The sequence below is a fragment of the Triturus cristatus genome, chromosome 10 (genome assembly GCF_964204655.1).
Source record: "Triturus cristatus chromosome 10, aTriCri1.1, whole genome shotgun sequence".
NCBI lineage: Eukaryota > Metazoa > Chordata > Amphibia > Caudata > Salamandridae > Triturus > Triturus cristatus.
Window position 1 is genome coordinate 304,110,716 of NC_140593.1, and position 18,059 is coordinate 304,128,774.

At 44.3% G+C, this 18,059-nt stretch overlaps 1 protein-coding gene across 1 annotated transcript in view; it reads left to right on the top strand.

Moving 5' to 3' along the window:
• The window catches only part of ITGA8 (integrin subunit alpha 8), a 652,632-nt gene that overhangs the window by 39,826 nt on the left and 594,747 nt on the right, over window positions 1-18,059 (top strand). Inside the window, exon 2 of the mRNA XM_085631247.1 lies at window positions 354-481. Within this exon, the coding sequence (XP_085487373.1) occupies window positions 354-481 (128 nt within the window). The remainder of the gene's footprint in view (window positions 1-353; window positions 482-18,059) is intronic.

The window sequence follows — 18,059 nt, forward strand, 5'->3', positions numbered from 1 at the left end:
ATTATGCACGTTATTCCATTGTTCCCTTAAACCAGATGGCTGGAAGTTTTCTAGTTCTGCTATGTTTTCTGTAGCAGTCATGCTACATAGGTAGGGTCTGTCTTGTGACAGGGAAATACTACAAATGGTAGTGCAAAACCCTGGATTAATACCTAGGAGGGGCTGAAGGTAAATCCCCTGCCTCTGCGTAGACGACTAAAGTTCGTAACTTCTGAAGCCTACAGGCTGGTTGAGCAATCCTCCAGAGAGTACAGGCTTGGACCGCTGGGAGACTCTTTGGCTTGATTGATTGATTTGTTTTATATAGGGCGGTCGTCGCCATCTTACACATTGCCTTGTCTCTTCTTTTCTAGAGTAAGTGTCTTGGTTGGAGCCCCAAAAGCCAACACAACCCAGCCGGAGATAGTTGAAGGTGGAGCTGTGTATTATTGTCCTTGGCCGCGGACATCTGAATGCAAACAGATCCCTTTTGATGACACAAGTAAGTACAGCGGAATTACCATCAGAGTGCATGTGACAGTGTATCCCGGGGTCTATGATTCTTGGGGCGACCACATGCTCACCTCTCCTGAATTAGAAATTAGAAGTGGCCAGACCTACTTGACAACACTTCCTCAGAGCAGCATCCGTTCCAGTACCACAAGATTATCCCTGGCCAGGGTAAACGCTCTGTGGCTATAAACTAAAAATATAATGACAGTAAACGTGCAAAGACAGGCAGGGATATTATATTTTGCTAACAGCAGAACATGATCACAGGAATAGATTTCATCGTTTTGCCAAGTAAGGCGTGTGTCTGTATAAGGTCTTTTTGTTGCCATAAGCCTTCATGACTAATTAGATCAGTCTTGTGGTCCCACGTGTCACGAGGAAGAAAAACAGAGCAAATCGCAGATGTATCACTTCAATTGATTGGCTACTGTGGATTTTGGCGCCTGTGACCGCTATACATTTTAAATTATTTTGCATCTTATACATGAAAATGTTGCATGTCATATTTGTCCAAAACTCCAAGATTAAAATATTAGTGCATGCAATTTCCAAACGTGCACAAGTATTCAAAAGCACTGGGCTAATGCCTGTTTCAGTAAAGACACCATTCTGTGGAATCAATATTCACTTCTGTTATTCTTAAGTTTGCCACTTCATTTTTAAGGGCTAAACATTAACATGCCACTGCATTCTACATACTACCCTGGAACGTCCACAATCTGAACCAATATGCTAGTTTTCTGTGACCCTTCTTTTCAGGCTACTGTTTCAGTTAAGAAATTAATCGGCATATTTATTACTGCGGTAAATTCCATGGCGTAATTTTATGAATGACTTACACAGTCACATCTAAGATGTTATAAATGTCCTTTTAAAGCAAATAGCAGAGAGTAGTCAAATGTTTACATTAAATCTATTGACAATTTGATAGGTTTTTGAAAGGTGGGGCTCAAAAGACATCATACTCATGTTATAAGAGGCAGGCTGGAAATCAACATTCATACCAGAAGAACCAGATAGGTAGGGCTTGTGGAAAGACAGATGGCGGGTTAAAATAGAGAAATGGGCTGAAAATAGGAAGTGGAAGTTAAGACAGCATGAGAAAAGGCAAGAAACTTTAAGAAGTAGTTTATCTTTGATCGAGGACTCCCCGTGGAACAGAATTTCTTTTTAAAATATTGTTGCTGGACAATCTGAGAATGGTAAGCCTGTGCCCTGCCTCTCTGAGATGGGTCAGCAACTTGGCCACAATTGATATCACCACTCTCCAAACTCACCAGTCGACCCTGTGTTGATGCGGCGACCATCGTGTCTCTCAGGTGGACTGCAAGATGTGCCCTCACCTCCTTTCTTGCAAATGTCAGACTTTGACGTATGGAGTCCTTAAAAAATCCTCTCCAATTCCATTTCATTTGCAATGTATACATTTGCTCGTTGGTTTCGTTTAACTGAGCCTTTGAAGTTTAATCATATTCGTGTGACAATTACACAAAAATGTGTTTTTATTGTGATGATAATAATTTAGGTCGACTTTCACCTCGGTTTTGCTCATTTACTATTGTTTTATTGTCACGTGTCTCTTATCTGTTTTGTTGGCAAATGACTTTGTTCATTGGATGTGCACCAACAACTGTCAAGTTCAATTCTGATTAAATGGAAGTATTGACAGTGTGTTTTAAGAATCCTGCCTCGACAGTGAGGTACCAGTGCACTGATCTGCAGATCTCTGTCGCGCTAGATGAGGGATTATCCCCCATAGCTTGTTCAATCAAACCTGCAGAAGTGACCACAAAACCCCATAACTGATGGTTGAACTTTATAGGCAGATGCTTTAAATAGAGTTATAATTCAACTGGTTCTCCGTAGTTCGTGAGTCCTCTCAGGACATGGGTACCTCATTCCCGATCCCGAAGAAGCTATTCCATGTCTGTGGTCGGGCAATGCCCTCACCAACCAGAATTCAGTGGGTTCCCCCAGCTCTCCCTGGCATGTACTGGGGTGGTAAAACCGTGAAGCACGCTGTCAAGTACTGTAATTAGTTCCGCATTTAACATCCTGTAAGAACAAAGGACCTGTTGTTTCTCGTGGTTAGTTCTGGTTTAGTGATTTTGTTTCACTTCCTGGTATCAAGACCACGTGGAAATTACTTTGATGTGTTGGAATTTATTCCACTTTGTAGCAAAGTGGTATAAACTGATATTTCACTCGTAGACATAATGTTCATCAGGAGATTGTGTGTAAAAAGTACGATGCAAGCTTACTTGCTTTTTCTTAAAGATCATACGCGGTGTCGATTTATTTTTATTTGGCCACTGATGGTCTCCCCATGGATTTATAACTTGGCTGAATGGTGTGAAAGTTATGGTCCGATTTCTGTAAATTAGCAATCTGGCTTTGGCAAACGTGAGATGGCATTATTTATGAATTGCTAATATCATTGCTGTACATCAAGCTGCCATTTTTGTAATTAGTCCCAAACGTTTTCTGATGTATATAGAATTCATACGTTTTTTTAAAGTCATTTACATTTGTCAAAGGGTTTTTATTTTGTGAAAGACTTCTATCTTGGGTTGTCACTGTGATTTTTGTAAGTATGACTAGTTTGTTTATTTACTTTATTGTGATATTTATCAAATGTAAATAAACATGACTCCTGATATTTCGTTGGTATGCCATAGACTTATAGAAATCTGTGTGCAGAATTGCAGACGCTTTAATAGTAACTTATCTGAAATGTGATAGCTTTTTTTAAAAGGCACTCATTTTCAGTCTTCTCATATTCTAGTGCCCAAACTGCTGAAAGACAAAAAAACGGTGTCCTTAAGTGTGGATTGTTATGTTGATCTGATGTGTAAATCCAGCCATACAGGCTGCATTGGCCAATACTAAATATTCCACATTCTTGACAATTCTTATCTCATTTACTTCTAGTTAGGGTGCATGTCTTCATTTACTGCATTCTGATCCTTTGCTGGCATCTGTGGTCTGTTTATTCTGACAATTTGTGTAAACATTTTAAATGTATTTCCTAAGATCATTCTTCACGAATGCATGATTTACACGAATGTTGAACTGGGTCAAGCAGTGTTCGCAGTGCACACACGCTTTGTGAAAAGGAAAATAGCCATTTCACTTATTAAAAGAGGGTCACAGTGGATTTATGTTTTGATCTTTGGGATGCTAAAAGGATTACTGATGTTCAAGAATACATGACACATCTGGGATTCTTGAGAGACATCGTTTACATCGAATGTGCTACAACGCATTCCATTACAACACGGTTGTTACAACGACCGCGTTGTTACAACGCGAACCATTACATCGCAAGTCGTTTCAACCCCTGGCCTGAACCAGAACCACATCCACCTCTGGAAAAGTTGCTGTCCTAACTTGCCTTGAGCTGGTCTCATAATCAGCAAATAGATTGGAGACAAAATCTGCCATGGCAAAAATGTTTGAATCAGGCCCACAGCGGAGGAGGCTGCAAATACAATGGGGTCATGAGGACATGGTTGGGTCATCGGGACCTACCCTTCTCTGAAAGAAGCCCACCAGCCTGCAACACACTGACAAAATGCCAGTTACAGATTGGCCAGTGACCGGATGGAATTCTGCCCGACCTCTATATGTCCAATACGGAGTTCTGGGCACTGGTGCTTACCTCTGTCATCAATGCGGCTGTTAGGTCTGGGTCCCCGGTCTCATGGACCACCTCCACCATTGTCCCCGTTTTTCAAAAGGAGAATAGAGAGAGTACACATTGCTACAGACCCACCTCCCTGTTGGACTCCGTGGTCAAAGTGGTCGGACGAATCTTGCTAGATAGGTTATCCAACCGGACTATAGAGAACAAAATCTTGTCAGATGCCCAACATGGGTTCCACTCCGGCCGCTCAACAATTGAGCAATGCCTGAACCATTTCCTGATAACGAACAAGCAGACAGTTGTTCACCCCGGCACCATCTTTCTGGCCTTCATGGACCTCTCTTCCGCATTTGACTGCGTGACAGGCCCTGCTTTCCCTGGGGGTGGACTGGGATACAGTCCTATTCTTACCAGACCTCCACCAAGACACAAGAGCGGCCGTGCAATACTCGGGTGGCATTAAGGTTTCACACTTGTTCCCTATCAGGAGACGGGTACGACAGGGTTGCATCTTGGCTCCCTTTTTATTTAATGTATCTATTAACGACCTGGAGAGGACTCTCCTGGAGTCCAAGGCAGACTTTCCACGAGTAGGACGGCGTGGCCTTCCAGTTTTGCTGTATGCAGACGACGTCGTATTGATGGTTAGGACCGAGCGGGGGTTACAAATGCTCCTAAACTCTTTTGTCCATTTCATGGAGGAACAGGACCTCAAGGTCAACAATTCTAGGTCCTTTATCATGCAAATAGGGGTCCGCCCTAGAAGGCCATACACCTTTAAGGTAGGGCCCACACCCATCCCAAGGTCAAGTGTCTTTTCATACCTGGGAGTTTTGATAGATGATAAAATTAAATGGGGGCCTCAACTTACCCGTAAGAAAAATTATCTAACCAAAGAGTCTGCAGCCATATTCAACTTTGCTTCTAGATTGGGAAAAATACCAGTGGGAGCCTTACTAGAGCTTTACAGCACTAAGTGTCTTTTCAAGGCACTACGTGACAGTGACATTTGTGGGTACACTAACACTGATGACCTTCAAATCATGGAAAATAAGTTCCTGAGGCGGCTTTTATCTGTTCCTCAGGGTACCCCCTCTTTCACTGTACATGAGGAGCTTGGTATGACATAAATAACTGACCTGATAGTGTATCGCCCTCTATCTCGTTGGCTAAAGATCTGGGCTGGTAAGGGGACAACATTAAATAAAATCATTTTAAAAGACTGCTTGGCTCTCAATTATGCCTCACGTATGCTATGGCTCAAGTACTTCGAAGAGAGCTTAACAAGCATGGGGAGAGGGGATCTCTTTACCACCCCAGACCGGACAACCAATAGAGACTTGAACCTTATAAAGGTGGCCTTTTATGTGCAGCGGGCTATGGCAAGGGAAGAAAAGGAGCTCATGAAGCCCAGTGTACGTCGCTTTGTCATGATAAAAACCACCCAGATGGCAGAGCTGTACCTACTGGGATTCATAAACTCATACGATAGATTTCTGCTGAGGAGGTTTCGGTTTGACCTTTTCCACCTCCCCCTTGCCCACCCTAGGGGTCATAGTAAGGGCCAAAGTTTGCCGTCCTGTGGCTGCGATGGTCAATCTCCACAGGACATGATTCATTTTATGATGGTTTACAGTTTTTATGACACTCCTAGAAAGTCCATCTTATTTCCGATTTTGAAAAAGGCTAATTTTGGGCAAATGCGCCCAGCTTTTATTTTTTTACAAATGCTGACAGGTAGCACTATCTTTTATGTACTCAACTTTTTAAAATATGCCATCAGGCTCAAGTCTAGTTGTGATTAACCAGCTTGCTCCCTCTATCCCTTCCATGGCATCATGTATTTTTAATGGTCTTGCTCTTCTGTATGTCATCTCCTTAGAGCTGTGTTTTACTGTATTGCTCTTGATTGAATTGTTTTATTGGTATAGTATGAGTGACATTGGAGCCATTGAATCTTTGCATTTCCACTATTACAAGTTTTTTTTAATGCTGGCTGATCCCTGTGAGGATTGGGTTTTTGTATCAGAAGTTATTAATTATTATTATATTTTAACATGTGCTTTCATGGTTTTAATATCCGAAACCGAATAAAGATTATTTGATGATGATGATTGGCCAGTCTGGCCATGACCACACCAACACCCGACCAGTGCCTGATTTCCCCTTCTTTCATCCAGAACACAAACTTTGTAATGATCCAATGGCTGTGCTCTCCAGTGTAGAAAGGAGACTAGCAGCCCTTCACAAATGCTCTAAATAAATGAATGCATTTGTTTGGCAGGTTTCAGCCAATGAGAAACCCCATCCCGTTGTGCGCTTCTGCTTTAGGGATTATAACGTACAAATGCCAATGTTTCTAACAGAAGCGTCTATAGTCACATAGCATTACTTACCACAGCATATTTGGCACTGTCTCTGACACAATGTGCAGCACACAAAGTATCACCCCACAGGACTGGGCCACTGAAATGGAAACTGCTCATCTCCCGACAAGCGGTTATTGAATACACGGCTAAGGAAACCTGCTTCATTTCACTCATTCTACATAACATTGTCACACTTTTGTGATCTGAATTATTTTGCAATCTGAAAGTTGAGTGTGGAGTCCCCCTGATAGTAATGGCCAACACAAAGAGGAAGACTAGGTTATTGTGATCAAAGGGTCATGTGCCTAGGACCAAAGGGCCTGCGACATAGAGGGCATCCATACTGGTGGCTAGACAGACCTCAGTAAGAAGAGCATTCCAATAGACCAACCTAAGAGGACGTCAGCTTGGACTACAGACCTGACATTAGAGTCACTAAGAACACATTTGATGCAGCAGCCTGGGCTGATATCTGGTGTACTTGTTCATGGGTTGTTCACATAGAATTGAAGCAGCTCTTTCTTATCCAAAGCAAACCCCAGGGTTTACCTCTGTTGCTGACAGAAGGAGCAATGCCAAATGACAAGAGGGTGATTGATAGGAATTGTCATTGGGGGTCAGTTATGAGAGTATTACAAATTCACTACTGTGTGTGTTTAGCAAGAGCTATCCAACCATATTTGTATTTTTCTCGGTCTTTTGAGGTCTGAGTGTGCCAACCATCAGGGAATAATTTTAGAAACAGTTATATATCATAAGCATATTGATAGTTGTCTATGTCAGATTCACTGCATCAACGGGCTTCCGATGTACATTGAACAGTGTGGAGGCAACGGGAACCTTGGAGGACACCGTGGGCCATACTGATGTGGAAAGAGGGAGAGTTCTTAATCCTGAAAAATTACAACAGTTGTTCAGATAGAGAAGAACCAATGAAGTGATCCCCCCAGTGCTGATGTAATAATATAAGCATCAAGGATGCTGTGTTCCACAGAATTGAAAGGTACAGAGATATAAAGTATAAAGACAGGAGGCTCCTCTGTCAAGGGTGCTCAAAACATCATCAATGATTTAAAGCATGTCAACGATGATATTACAGACCGTCCCAAAACCAGATGGCTAAACACGGGCAATACCCTTGAGCAGGGATGCCATACAGATCTCACTAACTTTGGCTATGCATAGAAGGCTGCTATGGAGTGGTATGATTAGGTCTCGCCTGAGCCAGCGCATGTGCTGCTCTGGCAAGACATTTAGTGAGTAAAAGTCCGACCACACGCTTTTGCTGGCCTCAAGCTTGCGGTTAGGGGCGCTAGCACGCGCGCAACCGCCATCTGGCTTTCTTTGTGGCACCCTTACAGTGCGCGATCAGGTGCCATCTGGCTTTCCTCTGGCTTGCTGTCCCAAGCGCCTCGCTCCGCCCCTCCCCCACCACAGAGCGCGTCTCGCGGCCGCACGTCTTGTTTTCCTTTTCATCTTCCTGTGCTCACTTTGTGCTGGTCCTACTCTCCCAGTAGTGACTGTGTGCTCCTCCTGAATTTTATATTGTGATTTTGCCCTCCTCCTTATTGACCCGATTTTCCAACAGTGACTTTGTGCTCCCTGAAATCTTCCTGTGTCGAGTTTCTGCTCACTGACTTGAATTAAAGTTACCGGTCATTAACTCCGCTTGAAACTTCAGTCCGGCCATTACGAGTCTTCCACCCTTAATGGACAATGCTCCTTGTCGCATCCCTTGCAACCAGAATGATCAACCCGACAATTTCGCACCCGAAACACTTGTAATTAAGATTTACGTTATTAATCCAGTGAAATTAAACCAACTCCTAGTGATGGCCTTGTAGTTAATTTGCGGCTGATGAGACTTTGCCAGTAGATGGCGCTGTTACAGAATATTCAGTACGTCCAAGTCGCTTATATTAATTCCGCATTCTGAGAGGGGCTTTGAGTGATGTGTTATGCTTTCGGGGCGCGGCTATCATAAGGTTAATTCTGCCAAAGTTTGGAGGGCACACTCAATTTAAAGCGCTGCATAGCGTGTGGGGAAGGTAGTCGAGATGAAGTGAAAGCACGACAAAACTCATACACAATTTTGGAACATTGTGTAAAATACTACATTTTTGAGCCAGCTTTTATTAGCGATAATTACCGCCGTTACACAACTGATTAAGTGATACTACACTATGAAAGTACCTTATAAACCGATGGACCAAGGAATCTGCTTCCTCTACAGGATGAGTGCAAGCGGTTCTGGATATTTTACGTTTCAGATCAGTTAGAGCAATAATATATTTTCTATTTTTGCATGTATTTATATTAACAACCAACACTTTCTGCTACCAACTCAAGACTTGTAGTAGTTAAAATTGAGCATACAAACTGTTAAAAGGTGCTACATATAAAATGGTCATGTAACTCATTTAAGCGCACAGACAGTGGCAAAAAAGGGTGCCATTGGGCCCTACATCAATCAAGGGAAATGGACCCACTGAACACTGGTTGGGTAGTAAAATACTGAAAGAAAGCATGTGCAGTCGGTCCCTCGGGCCTCTTGACTAGTGCACGCGCTGCACCATCGAAAGCTACACGCACTGGGTACAGCACCTCCTGACTACTCTGCATTCTTTGCATGGAAAGACATGAGCATGGGGTTATTTCAGGAATAAAGGTGCCTCAGAGGAGCAACAAAAAAAACAGTGTTCACTGCAGCAAGTGCCTGCCTCCTTCTGACTTGACATCCAAACACACATGTAGAGTTAAGGCAGTTATTTGTGATACATTAAAGCATGTGACATGGTGCATGTGGTTTGTCATCTACAGAGGCCAACAGGCAACATTCGTATTTTTGGGAAGTAATAAAGGTGTGCAGTCATACAGAGATGCAGGGAAACAAGCCTTTGAAGTCAATTTTAACTTTTATAACTCACGCACATGGTTCCCACATATCAATGTGCAAGTCAGTTTAGAAATGGTTTGAAGTGACATCTTTTTTAACCCGGAGTGTGGAAGTTAGTAATTACATTATTAAACTGCTTTTACAAAATAAGCAATATGTGCCGCGCGTACGTTTTTCTGAGGTTTGACACGCACTGGCGCTCGCCAGGTCTCTGGATAACCTTCCTTGAGCCATTGGCTTCTTTGGCTCAGGAGCCTTCAGCCATCAGCTTGAGGCATGGTGGCTCTCATCTTGCATTGACCCATATGTGCGTTTTAGTTCCTTTCTTTCTATTGGCTATTTGAATGGGTAATATCAATGGACTATTTTACATCTGAAAAGTACACTTCTCATTAAACATTTATTTTTTTCTCACTGATGCACTACAAACACAAAGCAGACTTAAAAAAAACGTTTTGCACTGTAGCAGGCCTTATAATAATAATAAATCCTATTTGTAAAGTGCAAACATATCACCCTTTTAAAGGTTTCAAGGCGCAGGAGGCAGTTGGGGAGATTAAGTGAGCTTTTGCCCAGAGTCACATGGTGCTGAGCTGAGCTGCTGCTGTGGATCAAACTGGTACCCCCGAACCATGGAGTCAGTCGCTCTGGCCGCTGCGCCACACCTCTCCCTTATTAATTGTTTTTGTCAGCAGTCAAGTGACAGCGTCAAACCTACTGGCTTTGGCAGTGATTGTTTGTCGAGTTAACAGTTTGCTGTTAATGTGTTTGTCTTCTATATGCTCACCTCGGTGAGCGATGGAAGGGTTAATGTGAGCAGTTAAGAGAGGCAAGGGTAATCTCTTCTATTCCATTCTCACTAAGAGCCTGTGTACTTGCCTCTAATGAGAATATTCTGCTTGAAAATTACCACTGCTCAGCACTGTCAGAGATACAACAATGTAATCAACTACCCGTTCACTCCTCGCTGTCCATTTGCTTAAGGTGGCAGGATTTTATTTCATTTAAAAAGAAAAACACGTGAAATGCTGTTCATCAAATTTGCACATCACTATAATAAAATGTATGAAATCGCCAAACCGTAAGAAAGGTATTCATAAGTACTTTGGCTTTGTTTAAAGGGACCCTCTTCCTTGCACATCCATCTTGAAGGGTGTTTGCAAGTGAGCCATCCAGTGATTTACATTGTCAGGTGCTGTGTACCTGCACTTGCTTAATTTGAAACGGAGAGTACCGGTGCTTGTGAGCAGGATGTCAGTGGAGTGGTACTGGCAAGTCTCAGCATGGTTGCAGTGGTTGTGATGGGAGAGTACTGGCCCATCTCAGCATGTCTACAGTACATTCAGTGGGAGAGTCTGGTCACCTCTAAGTACGATTGCAGGACTTGTAATGGGAAGGTACTACTACTACTTCCCACATATGAGAGTACCGCTACTTCTCCACACAGTTGCAGTGCATGTAATGGGAGGGTGCCACCACCTCTCTGCGCAGTTGCAGTGCTTGTACTTGGATGGCACCACCACCTCCCGTGCAGTTGCAGTGCTTGTACTTGGATGGCACCACCACCTAAGGCGCTGTTGCAGTGCTTGTAATGGTGGGGCACCGCCACCTCTCTGTGCAGTGGTAGTGCTTTTACTTGGACGGTACCGCCAACTCTCTGCGCAGTTGCAGTGCTTTTACTTGGACGGCACCACCACCTCTCTGCGCAGTTGCAGTGCTTGTACTTGGACGGCACCACCACCACCCGCGCAGTTACAGTGCTTGTACTTGGACAGCACCACCACCTCACGCGCTGTTGCAGTGCTTGTAATGGTGGTGATCCGCCTCTGTGCACAGTTGCAGTGCTTTTACTTGGATGGCACAGCCAACTCTACACAGTTGCAGTGCTTTTACTTGGACAGTACCACCACCTCTCAGTACAGCTGCAGTGCTTGTACTTGGACGGCACCACCACCTTTCTGCTCAGTTGCAGTGCTTTTACTTGGACGGCACCACCACCTCTCTGCGCAGTTGCAGTGCTTGTACTTGGACGGCACCACCTTCCATGCAGTTGCAGTGCTTGTACTTTGACGGCACCACCACCTCACGTGCTGTTGCAGTGCTTGTAATGGTGGGGCACCGCCACCTCTCTGTGCAGTGGCAGTGCTTTTACTTGGATGGCACCACCACCTCTCTGCGCAGTTGCAGTGCTTGTACTTGGACGGCACCACCACCTCTTGCACAGTTGCAGTGCTTGTACTTGGATGGCACCTCTACCTCACGCGCTGTTGCAGTGCTTGTAATGATGGGGCACTGCCACCTCTCTGCGCAGTTGCAGTGCTTTTACTTGGATGGCACCACCACCTCTCTGCGCAGTTGCAGTGCTTGTACTTGGACGGCACCACCACCTCACGCGCTGTTGCAATGCTTGTAATGGTGAGGCACCGCCACCTCTCTGCACAGTTGCAGTGCTTTTACTAGGACGGCACTGCCAACTCTCTGCGCAGTTGCAGTGCTTGTACTTGGACGGCACCACCACCTCTCGCGCAGTTGCAGTGCAAGCATTGGCATAGCCAATAAGTCTCGCCTTTGGGACCTTATAAGTGCTTAGCCATGCAACAGTTGATGTTGTTGCACCAAGGTATCTTAATTAATTACTAAGTTGAAACATCACAGTGCATTTAAGTTAGTTATATAATAATAACCTGGTAAAAATAACAAGTTAATCTTCAGGCACCCCTTAGGAGCAGAGTGACTGCCGCCGTGCTTTTACTTGGATGGCACCACCACCTCTCTGCGCAGTTGCAGTGCTTGTACTTGGACGGCACCACCACCTCTCTGCGCAGTTGCAGTGCTTTTACTTGGACGGCACCACCACCACCCGCGCAGTTACAGTGCTTGTACTTGGACGGCACCACCACCTCACGCGCTGTTGCAGTGCTTGTAATGGTGGGGATCCGCCTCTTTGCACAGTTGCCGTGCTTTTACTTGGACGGCACAGCCAACTCTCTGCGCAGTTGCAGTGCTTTTACTTGGACGGTACCACCACCTCTCTGCGCAGCTGCAGTGCTTGTACTTGGACGGCACCACCACCTTTCTGCTCAGTTGCAGTGCTTTTACTTGGACGGCACCACCACCTCTCTGCGCAGTTGCAGTGCTTGTACTTGGATGGCACCACCACCTCCCGTGCAGTTGCAGTGCTTGTACTTTGACGGCACCACCACCTCACGCGCTGTTGCAGTGCTTGTAATGGTGGGGCACCGCCACCTCTCTGCGCAGTGGCAGTGCTTTTACTTGGATGGCACCACCACCTCTCTGCGCAGTTGCAGTGCTTGTACTTGACGGCAACACCACCTCTTGTGCAGTTGCAGTGCTTGTACTTGGATGGCACCACTACCTCACGCACTGTTGCAGTGCTTGTAATGGTGGGCACTGACACCTCTCCGCACAGTTGCAGTGCTTTTACTTGGACGGCACCGCCACCTCTCTGCGCAGTTGCAGTGCTTTTACTTGGATGGCACCACCACCTCTCTGCGCAGTTGCAGTGCTTGTACTTGGACGGCACCACCACCTGACGCACTGTTGCAATGCATGTAATGGTGGGGCACCGCCACCTCTCTGCACAGTTGCAGTGTTTTTACTTGGACAGCACTGCCAACTCTCTGCGCAGTTGCAGTGCTTGTACTTGGACGGCACCACCACCTCTCGCGCAGTTGCAGTGCTTGTACTTGGACGGCACCACCACCTCTTGTGCAGTTGCAGTGCTTGTACTTGGATGGCACCACTACCTCACGCACTGTTGCAGTGCTTGTAATGGTGGGCACTGACACCTCTCCGCACAGTTGCAGTGCTTTTACTTGGACGGCACCGCCACCTCTCTGCGCAGTTGCAGTGCTTTTACTTGGATGGCACCACCACCTCTCTGCGCAGTTGCAGTGCTTGTACTTGGACGGCACCACCACCTGACGCACTGTTGCAATGCTTGTAATGGTGGGGCACCGCCACCTCTCTGCACAGTTGCAGTGCTTTTACTTGGACAGCACTGCCAACTCTCTGCGCAGTTGCAGTGCTTGTACTTGGACGGCACCACCACCTCTCGCGCAGTTGCCGTGCAAGCATTGGCATAGCCAATAGGGCTCGCCTTTGGGACCTTATAAGTGGTTAGCCATGCAACAGTTGATGTAGTTGCACCAAGGTATCTTAATTAATTACTAAGTTGAAACATCACAGTGCATTTAAGTTAGTTATATAATAATAACCTGGTAAAAATAACAAGTTAATCTTCAGGCACCCCTTAGGAGCTGAGTGACTGCCGCCGTCTTTGAAACAGTGAGGAATAATGAAAAACAAGCATTGGCATAGCCAATAGGTCTCGCCTTTGGGACCTTATAAGTGTTTAGCCATGCAACAGTTGGTGTTGTTGCACCACGGATATTGTGCTGCATAACTAAATACTTATAAGGTCCCAAAAGCGAGACCTATTAGCTTTGCCAATGCTTGTTTTCCAAGTCATTGGGACTTACACTTCGGCAGTTGGGTAACTGACCCAGGGAAAGTGAAAATATATGAACATTTAACCAGCCGACAGAAATATGGGTGGTTAGGGATTTTAAAAAGGTGGTCTGAATGGAGTGAACAGAGTAGCAGAATGGTCTGAGGTACAAGATGGTAGGAATGTAATCATATTGTGGGCCTGAGACAGACTAGCCAGCTGGCCAGGGAGGGGCTAGTGTTAGCTATTGGAAGAGGAGAGTTTCTAGGCACCCCTTTGACTGTAGCTTACACTGCATTTACTGTAAAAATGTGTTTAGAATGCAATGGTGGATTAATAAGGATGGCGATGCCCCCTCATCCGCCCACCACTCCCCCCATATTCTGTTACCTCTGACTTAGCTACTGAACACTGTGCTCATCCACCTGGGACTTGGCTAAGTGTATTTTAGTCAATATCTTCAAGGGAGATAGAGTAAGACTGGACAAAGTAAGTGTCACACTCAATTTAAACCCAGAAAACATACTGGTTTTCATATGGCCATGGATAATTCTTTGCAGAGCAGAGATTCTATTTCAATCACATACGCTACATCAAATGTTTTGCAGGCATCATGTTGAGTTTAGCATTCAAGTTGTGTCCCTTAACACATGTTTCTTATTTGTCTGAAGGCAAAATATGTTTTAAACAATTCCGACTGTTTATACCTTCAGCTCTGCTTACTCTTTGGTTCTCTTGAGAGCTGTCTGAGGCTGGCATTCCAGCATCCACAAAGAGCGTGAGGAAGGAATTGACCCGCCAGTCATTTGCACTGTGCACGCCAAATCCTCATTGTTTCATTTTATGGCAGGATTGACTTTTATGTATGAAATCAAAACATGGATATTCCCACTAGCAACATGATAAATCGATAATTTGCAACCTGAGATTGCAATTTCACACCGCTGTCTTTGCAGCACTATGCACTCATTTGCACCGACCGGCCAGTGCAACATGACATTGCAAAAATGCAATTGGTGCAAAAGATGTTTTTGAACGGGTTGATTGATGTAAATGATGATGCAAAATTGGCAATACGATTAATCTCTGTAATTCTCCATTGAGCGCACCCGCCACTGCGCTCATGCATTCGGGCGGCTTTTTGTACGTAAGCACACCAGTGCTTCACTAATAGTACTTCATTTTTTTTCCAAAATATTTGATAGGAAGCTCACAATTAGAGAACCATTCTTTCCAAGAATTTCACAATTCCTAATTCAGTCGGTACCAGGAGTCACCAGCCAAACCGGTAATTCGGATTTGTGCGGTAGTTTCACATGCTTACTTGCCTTCCCCTTTGCATTCTCCAGTGGCTTTCTCACAATATTTAACACGGTGGTGTACAGCCTGCTAGAAGAGAATTGTCTGTAGAAATCTGTGCGCCAACATCAATTCCCCCTGCTATTTCCCTTTAATAGGGGATAACTCGGAATTCCATGAAATTGATGAAACTGAAATTGTCGATGCCCTTGTGACGGGCACCGCATCAGGATTCCGGGTGGAGTCGGAATGAGGGCAGACTGTCTCTGCACCTGTGCTATCGAAAACCTTTTCAACTGATTGTCAGATATGCAGAAATCTGGGCTTGGAGTCAAAGGCGACCATCAGCAAACAAGAATGCATATCTAAAGGGTCATTGTTATGAGCTGCAACTCTGACATGCCTGAGAAACCTTTGTAGTGGTTGTGAACCAGAATTATCAAATTCAGACAATAGAAAAGTATTAGAATCACCAAATAAAGAAAGAAATGTTTCAATTAATTTGTGTTCCCGACGTAGGTGTTTGCAAAACAGTGAAGTACAGAGTTTGAATATAAAAAAATATATGTGCCGATTCAGTATATTACAATTCAAATGGTGAAACACGCACGGTAACCATTTTGACATCTAAAAAGCATTTGCAAGTGCTGGTGTATCTTTAGCATTAGAAATAGGTGAATTATGTAGAATACGCAGAAGTTGTTATAAAGAATATAAGATTCAAAACATACATTTTCTCTGCAAATCCTGTCTTGTGGAAAATGTATTAATTTTAATCCAAACTCCAGTTGTTGTCGGTGGTCACGCAACAACCAACAGATATGCATGCTTGCCGCGTGAAACAATACCTTTCGTAAAGTACACATCCCCATACAACATAGTGAAATCAAGAAGTTGTTATTGCCAACGTGCTGTCCATAGGTAGATAGACAATGTAACAACAAGCTTTGGCTAATCCAATAGGTCTTGAATGTCATGCATGTCATAGATGGGAGAAAAGACAGATTAGGAGATGGATAGTAGTTTGCAAACAGGCACACTGTGGTCTGGCATGTGGGAGATCAGGGGCTCTGTATGATGTTTGGCAGATGTGGGACCAGGGCACAGAGTGACCCAGCTGGAAATCAGCATATCATGGCATCCATGCCATATAAGCAGAGCCGTGAAGGTGAAATGAGCCCTAAGCTCCTGATAGCATTGACTGGAGACATGAAATAACAAGTTGACATTTAAAAACACATTCATTTATTTAACAGCCATTGGCATGGTCAACCCCTGACACTGTCCTGTGTGCCTCCTATCTTTAAATCTGTGCCAGGAGAAAATCTAACATAGAGCTGAATTTTTCACCATCCTAAGTACACTTTTTGATTCTGAAATCCGACTTGCCCTAATTCTGAGAACAGGAATGTAAAATTTAAAAATCTGAAAACATTTTTTTCACAACTTAAAGCCTGATTTAGAGTTTGGTGGACAGAAATTTACTTCATCAGAGCGATGGAGTAAAGTTCTCTGTCACCTTGAGAGAGAGCCTGCCTGCTGAATTTTGAGATGTCTGCTGGCAGACAACCCTTACTTTTACATGAATCACCATCACAGTTATTTCAGGAAGGACAGATGGCTCCATCAACTTGATGGAGCTGTGCAGCAAAGTTTCAATGTGTTGTTTTATTTTCGAGAAGAAAATCCCAATGCGGGATTTACCTTTTGTAAATAAAACACAACGACCCCCCTCAATGTGAGAGTGTTTTCCTGTGGCGTGGGGTCATTTTACAGTTTTCAGTGTCCCTTACCCAAGGTTTTACCTGGTGGTGATGGACAGTGAAAGCTGCCAATTGTCCACCCACTCTAAATAGGTTGGGCGGACAAATGGGCAAACAAACCTCTTTTGGCTCTTACTCTGTCGGACCATCGGAGATGTATATCTGCGGAGATGGAATAGTCTCCGCCATCAATATACTGAAGGTTATTCCAACGCTAAATGAGGCCTTTGCAACAGAGTACCTTCTCTGACAAACTATAAATGGGTCTTTAGTTGCACTTGAGTGCACAAAATGTTTGTGTATTCAGGCCCTCCAGAAGAGGGACTCCTCATTTGCACTTCCTTTAGCATTGCACTTTTTTAAATTTCTTGACAATTACTTAGATTATTTAGTTAGGCTTTGTCCTTTAGTTTCCATTTCCAACAGGATATTACAGGGACGTCATATCTTTTGAGTGACATTGCACTAAAGAAATCAACTTAACATAACAATAAAACATTTATGGGGCAGAACAAAGACTTGGTACTGGATCTGTGCATTTTCAAAGCTGTCCTGAGCACAATGTTGGTGCACCTGCTGCTAAGTAGAAATTGTGCAGAGTAGTACTGCTTCCATTGAATATGGATGATCAAGGCGTTCTGAGTCTTTTGACTCTGTAGCTATGCGGAGTCATTGGCACGTTTGGCAGCCTTCACTTGTTTGTCAATCATTTTGCTTATGATTTCAGGAATGAGTTAGTTGTATTTTGAGTGTTAATGTAGTTTATTAGTAAGCATTGTGGCCTGAATTGTTTTTTTAAAGGATCAAGGTATTAGGCTAATGGTGATAGGACTCATTGTGAAGGTATGGGAAATTAAGGGAAGTCATCTTTTAGGTCTGGCCGGAAGAATCCTATCATTCTCCCACCAGGGCTGCAGTTGATAACTGCCAATTACAGGTCCATTTGGGTTGTGGCAGAAGAATGTCAGGGTGGTAATTGACATCAGCAAGGGTGTACAAGGACTGCCATGCTGATGTTGTTGTTCTGCCCAGTGGCCCTGCGTGCTGCAGAGCCATGAGGGCAGAGCTGGTATCTTGTGAGCATTCCAGGAATTTAGAATGCCTGTGACCTCAAACACTGCTG